Genomic DNA, 6,863 nt, shown 5'->3' on the forward strand with positions numbered 1-6,863 from the left:
ATATTACCTGCAAGTACAGTTGCAGCTGTTCTGCTGCGAGAGAAGTCGGTGCGACTTCGTGATTTGGGCACCGAACGAGGCATATATTATCGAGGTGCCCTATGACAAGGAGTTCATAAGTAAGCAAGTGGCACATCTTGAGGACTTCTATTTTTCACACCTGCTGCCAGCAGTTTTGACAGCAAGCAATGAACACATTTCTATTAGAATAAATTTACAAGATTTGACTAATTGTCTTGTCATTAAGACAATTTGACCCGGTTTATTTGTGCATGCAACATCAGAATTATCAAACACATCTCTGAACATACAACAAAACAAAAGCAGGCATAGAACAAAAACCAACAGGCTCGTACCCTCACCTGGTACTGAACATTTCTCATCATCCCATAGTGAACACAGGGAGTACAAGCAGTAAATCTTCAAAGAATGACATCTCCAATATGGTATCAACAAAGGTTTCCATCGGGCAAGCCAATGCAGAAACTCCCCAACATAACTTTCCATTGCATTTTAAAAATCCACAATCCACATAAACGTCGCACCTACACTGTACACACAGCCGCAAAACAAGTGCCCCTAAGTGCACCAGCAAGACAATGAAATAGGCTCAGAACATCAACCTTGGCAGCTCGAACGTGCTTTGCAAGTGATTCCAACTTCACTTCCTCAAGGAAGAAGAGTGCTTTAGAGTTTGCTCTTCCTGGACAAAAGGTAGCGGACCTGAAATTGCTGACAAACACTTTGGTAATCAGACGGCATGAAAAAAAGGCTCCAACGCGAGTTGTTTGGAGCAGCTAAGATAGCTCAGAGCCATCATTGAAATAGCTAGCAAAATACCTGAATAGCATATCTCTGACAGATATTCTTAGGGTCATCAACAGCAGCCTGCCAGTACACCAGCATGCTTGAGTTAATTACATAAGAGTTGTATCTTGGAAATATTCACCTATGGGGCAGAAACTCTGAAGCTAATGAAAATGCTTAAAATTAAATTGAGAGCAATGTGAGCTATGAATAGAGACAGCAAACAAGTAGGTTGGGTCAGGGAATAAATGCAAGTTAATGATATCCTAGCTGAAACAGAAATTGCCATGAGCAAAGCATGTAATATGGAGAGCTGATAACCAATGGCATCAAGGGTGGCAGAGTCAGATGGGCAGTTAAAATTGGCAAGTTTGCTGGGGTAAGGTGGCTACAGCTAGCCCAGGAGATTTAACGATTTACCTGAATGCAATTTTGAGGAGCCTTTCTCTTGCAGTGAACATGGTTACGTTAATCAGTGAACAGAGAACATGGCAGGTGCATAAAAACAAGAGACGACTAGATGATGTGGCTACTCCACATAAATCTCCATGCCTCATTCAGGTGTGTTGTCTACCACTTCCAGCTGCTTGCCTGGATGCGATGGTGACTGAGCACCAGGTTCTGACGCATCACCATGATCTCTAATCAAATTCGGTTGCAGGTTGCAGAGCCCAGCGATGGCAACAAGTACATCATTTGCGAAGGGTTTCTTTGTGAATATACTAGCAGGGAATTGCTTCAAAATCCTGAAGCATTTGAGACGCCTTATTGATCGCTCAACATGAATCCGAAGCCTTGCCAGGCGACGCGAACTTACTACATCTGAACGACAAATCTGCGGCCGGCCTTTGGAAAAGCTTGGGAGTGAAACTTTAACAGATGGTGGGAGCAGGTCATCTATGTTAAAGCCACGGTCAGCGAGGACTTCGTCGCCTTGCGTCAGGTGGTTTAAAAAACCACTGTCCAAAGTGATGAAACGATCGCTTGCACGGCCATCATACGGTTTTGACAAAGACATAATAAACCCACTTGGTGCAATGACGTGAAGAATTTTGGCCGTATTGTGCGATTTGTAGGAACTGTAAGTTGTATTTCTTCGGTGCAGTTGCCCAGGTCTGTCAATGAAAATTTCGAAACAGTCCACAATGCAAGTTACGGAGTAATTCTCCTCAAAAACATAAGGCAATGTCCTCCTGATTGCTGTTCTTGGCAGCCAGAACACTAAGAACTCTCTGGCAAACTTGGCAAGTTTTGTTACAATGAAGCAGAAAATCCTGCTAATGGCTGCAGTGGATGCACCAAAATGTAAGCTAAGGTCATTAAGCAATAGGCCAAGACGCAGCCGCATCAGTGTAAGTAGGATTTGGTCCTCAAAGGGCATTGTGAAAGGGCTCTTCACAATAGTGGAAAGAGTCCGAACTAGTTCGTCAAATACTACTTTTGACAGACCTGTAAAGAAGCGGAAGTGACTTGGTGCAAGAGTTGAGTATGCACTGAATATAGTCTGGCAAGCACTGTCTGCAGTGACCGGGGCCTGCCTGGGAGTGGTTGCATACAAATGGTCATGAGCAGCCGCTGGCTCCACTTGAGTTCCTTTTTCTGATGTTTCGGTAATCTTGCATCTGCAGCCACAGGCCAAGCAGCCATCAACGAGACTCTCAGCTCCTTCTCTCCTGTACAACGAAGGATGTGGAGGAAAGTGAGACACAATATTTAGCATAGTAGTATGAGCTAACAAGCACACAGAATAAAATTACCATGCCGTGCAACGGTTATACTACCGGGAAATAAAGAGTGTTCTGGCTGTATAATTGTGGTCTGCATCGTACTCCTGTAACAACTTGCAGAGGTATTGAAAGCTTTAAAGGGACACTGAAAGAAAATTGAAACTGGCCTCTATAGATAAGGTACTGTGTTCTAATCACAAATGCTAAGCGAAAACTGAGCTTTTATGAATGGGAAAAACTAAATACAGGGATTCCCATCATTGGCTGACAATATTCAGAGTTTTCCTCAGTAGCCCGTGAAACAGTGCTAATGCAGCAAACTGTCAAGCTTACAGCAGACGACGAACCTGTGCAGTGGAATGGCTGAGCAATGTATGTACATGCACTGACTGAAATCAAGTCTGCTCTCATGTGCATTGATTGCTTTTTGTTCAGAATTGCACAGCAGTAAACACAAAGCAACGTGAAAAAGTCTAGTTCCAAACATAGCAGCGTGTGGCAACCACCATCTCATGGGAAAAAGAATGAAAAGATAGTAATTGCTTCATTGAAATGCAGACTGTGTATGCCTGCAGAGATAGGCATAACTCCTGCGCACATGGCAGCAAGAGATGCACAATCCGGGTCCAGGCAATAAGCTTAACTGGGCTAGCCTATATGAGTGGTTGCAAGAAATTTTACTGTAAACTGAACATGACAATGCTAAAGATGGCAAAACTAGTAAGCAAGCTTACAATCACCATTTCATGATATAAGCAACTTTATTTGTGAACAGATTCTGCTGTTCTTAACCCTTTCACACGCCATTTCTTTTTTTCTACTCAAAAGGAGCACTCCCACCAAAAAGGCATCTTCAAGCATTGACAAAGACAGTTTTTTAGTTCTCAAGGGCAAAATACTAGTAGAGGTGTCATTATGGAAATAGCAACAATAAAAATTATGCGACTTATGAACGATTGTGGGACTAATTTCTATTTCGGAGGTGCACATTACGCTTGAAATCCAAAAAAAAAGTTATGTCACTAATGGTGGCAAACTATATTTGCACAAAAATGGTAGATGGCATGCTACCCCGCTGACGAAATTGCTGAATATTGTTTACTTCAGTCACTGTATGACATAAAAACATCTTATTTGCGACGTGAAGGATGCAAAATTCACTTGGAACGAAGAAAGCACTGCTAAGTGCAGCACACTCTCAGCTAAAGGTAATATCCATAGTGTACCACAGGTTTAAACTCTTCATATAACTAGTGAAAGCAAACGTGCATATTGTGCACCCAAGACAGACTTGCATAAAAGCATGTAAATGAGAACCCATGAAGGATAATTCACACCACTTTACCGTACCTATGTGATATATCCTCTGTTGCAATGTTGATAGGCAGGAGATCATCAGCTGCAGCACTCTCTTCATCTTGCTCGTCTGATAAATGGTGTGACAAAGGTTCAGCTGTTGAACAGGTCTCAGGCTCCAAAGGTTTGACATCGTGCCGCACCAGCTTCCTTCTTCCCTTGTGGTGAGCAGTCTAAAATATTGCAGAGTATGAAAATACAAAAGAATAAATAAACTGCAGTTCAGAACAAACCTCCGAAAGCCATACCGGTGTTCCAAGGTGCAGTGTTGGGTACGGGTTGTCTTTAGAGGGACGCCCATCAATGAAATGAACTGAGCATACCTGCAAGAAATGTGTATGAAGGCCACTTAAGTTCTGACAACCAGTGCAAGCGGACTACGTCAAACACCACAAATACAAGGAAATATGTGATATGGTCATTCTAAATAAACATGTAATATGGTCATTTCATGCAACTGTCCAGGCATTGCACTTCTCCTTTGTGCTCTTCAAAAATATTGCACCATTATATTTTCACAATGCATATTTGAGAAGTTTTGTTTTCCATAAACCGGGGCACACAACCAAGAAAAATTCTTTCAACCGGCGTTTGCACTCACTCAAAGATAGCCCAACAGCATTCCTCGGATGTGCGATGCCAATATTCATAAACGAAAAAAAGTCCAGCACAATGCCTGGAAAGCTTCTGGCCGTATTATGAAAACGCCTATCTCACGTGCGCAAACACACGTACGTAGTACCTCCCCGTTGTGGCGAAAATGAAATGCAGCCAGCACCGCACGTTCGCGTAAGTATTTCGAAACGAGATGGTAGAGATAAGGTACTTACAATGCAAAGAATCTACGCTTCAAGCGCGAATGCGCAGCCGACTCGAAAGGCACCGACTAAACGCGGACATGTATGTACGTAGGTATGTACATCATGTACATACATCAGCCCGTTTAGCTCGGTCCTAGGTTAGATCATTTTTACAATTAAAACAGCAGGCTCTAAGCCGTACTACCCTACTCTCAGATGAACACTGAATGCAAGGTGACTGAAACGATACTGGCAAACCAAAACATCCCGTCAGACCATGCACAGAAATTCATTTGAACAGCGGCTCGAGCGTGCAGGTGACTGCCGGCGTTACAGGTATACCGTCAGCAAACAACCTGAGCAACCGGTGTTATCACTTTTATCATGTGTACTCACCCTAGCCGATGAGCCGGGGTTGAAGTCTTTCCTCTGTAGATTCGCAATCCAGTGCTGTCGTACCAACTTGTTCTTCTCTCCTTGCGGAAATCTATGCATTGCAAAAGGCCTAGTGCACGGACAATCTTCGTGAAGTTGAGGCCCGTGCGTTTCGCAAACAGATACATTCCAAACCTTCAAATCTGCGTCGCAGTTCTTACAATCGAACACGGAACACGTTTTGCCTCTGCTTTTCCACATTTTGGCCGCAAAGCATAGCGGATACAGCAGCGAAGTCAGCAGCCCGTAGGCACCACCTGCAGTCGCCTGCTATCCAGAAGGCCACTGATGTCGCGACGGCGGTGGCGCCGCGAGTGTCGACTAGGCGAACTGCTCTCTGTAAACGGTCTATACCGCGCGTCGTAGGCGAAACGTAACAGGATGTATAGTTTACGGGTCAGCGAGACCTTCGTACCTGAAACGACTAGGTCCAATACATAATTCAGGTTTTCGTCTTTCCCCTGGTGCTTACAAAACGTCGCCCATGTATAGTTTTTTATGTAGAAATCAACGGACCATCACTTACAGATAGAAGAACCATGCTCATAGGCTCATACATTTTAAAAATTCGTTCGCTGCATAAACACCTATGTTACCCAATAACACAAAGTGCCCATCTAGAACACAGCTTAACAACAAACCGCTCGCTTTCAGGTCGCTCCTCCTGCGTTTTGGAGATACGTGCCAAAACCTCGGCGTACTAGATACGTTACCTAATATTGCTCGAAGACGAAATCCACTGCCTCCATGGTACAATTTTCCTGCAATCTGCGCTCTCACTCTTACACCGTTCCATAAAAAACAAACTCCGCAATAACATATAGTAGAAAAATTCCTTGCACTCGAAAAAAAATACCGTTGTTTTACGCTTTTTTGTACAGACGGTTCAAAAACGAACGTTTACGTAGGAAGCGCACTGGTCCGAGGGAAGTCTGAGAAAACAGTACGACTTCCACAGTGCTCATCCATCTTCACTGCAGAATGTTACGCAGTCTGTGTGGCCGTAGAAAAAATAGAAAACGAGAACCTCACCAACAGTATTATTTACACAGACTCCCTCTGTATAATTACAGCTTTGCACTCTAGAAATGTAGCCACTCCGATTCTTGGTGACATCATACACAATATAGTAACAGCCAGAGCTCGAGGACAAAACATAAAATTCTGCTGAGTTCCCAGTCGTGTCGGAATAAGAGGCAACGAGAGGGCAGATTTCTGCGCTGCTAAAGCTCGTGCAAGGAAATAAAAAAAGTAAATATAACTTTTAAATCAGTAAAACTTCTTTTTGGCCCAGTTGGTGCATTCTTTAACCAAGGGAACCCTTGTTTAAAAAAAACGTTTAAAGATTACATAAAGTTAGTACAGCGTAAATTAAGAGAAAAATGGCAGTCGGAATGAAACGGTGAAGTGAACAATAAACTACACCTTTTAAATCCGGTTCTAGGTGAATTTAAGTCCTGTGTGCACAAGGAACGTTTTGGAAGTGATTTTATGCCGTCTCCGGATAGGTCACACGCACCTTACGCACAACTTCCTGCTAACAAAGGAAGACAAACCTATTCGCGAATGCGGAGATGATCTTACGGTTAATCACATTTTATTTTTATGTGTGAAACTGGAAACCCTAAACAAAAATATTTTGCTCAACTGTATAATGAATGCATTCCTTTTTATCCAGCACTGATCTTAGATGATAATGCCATTTTTTGACATACATTCTGTTTTTAGCTTTTTAAAA

The 6,863-nt window shown here is 43.0% G+C and overlaps 2 protein-coding genes across 2 annotated transcripts; both read right to left on the reverse strand.

Moving 5' to 3' along the window:
* Positions 1-330: 330 nt before the first annotated feature.
* On the reverse strand, positions 331-2,188 carry LOC144131643 (uncharacterized). The gene has a single exon (XM_077664460.1). It carries the CDS (start codon positions 2,186-2,188, stop codon positions 1,361-1,363), a length of 828 nt encoding a protein of 275 aa, XP_077520586.1. The 3' UTR covers positions 331-1,360.
* Positions 2,189-2,251: 63 nt separating this feature from the next.
* LOC144123266 (uncharacterized) lies at positions 2,252-5,474 on the reverse strand (the record flags this gene model as incomplete). The annotated part of the gene is made up of 4 exons (XM_077656154.1): positions 5,087-5,474; positions 4,139-4,213; positions 3,885-4,063; positions 2,252-2,480 (listed from the first exon to the last, which is right to left on the reverse strand). Coding segments are annotated over exons 1-4 (723 nt in total), but the record flags the coding sequence as incomplete, so codon positions are not given.
* Positions 5,475-6,863: the final 1,389 nt, after the last annotated feature.

The sequence above is a fragment of the Amblyomma americanum genome, chromosome 1, assembly GCF_052857255.1.
Source record: "Amblyomma americanum isolate KBUSLIRL-KWMA chromosome 1, ASM5285725v1, whole genome shotgun sequence".
Classification (NCBI taxonomy): domain Eukaryota; kingdom Metazoa; phylum Arthropoda; class Arachnida; order Ixodida; family Ixodidae; genus Amblyomma; species Amblyomma americanum.

Coding starts and splice junctions, on each gene's coding strand:
- LOC144131643 (XM_077664460.1), bottom strand. CDS start 2,188: ATGCCCTTTGAGGACCAAATCCTACTTACACTGATGCGGCTGCGTCTT.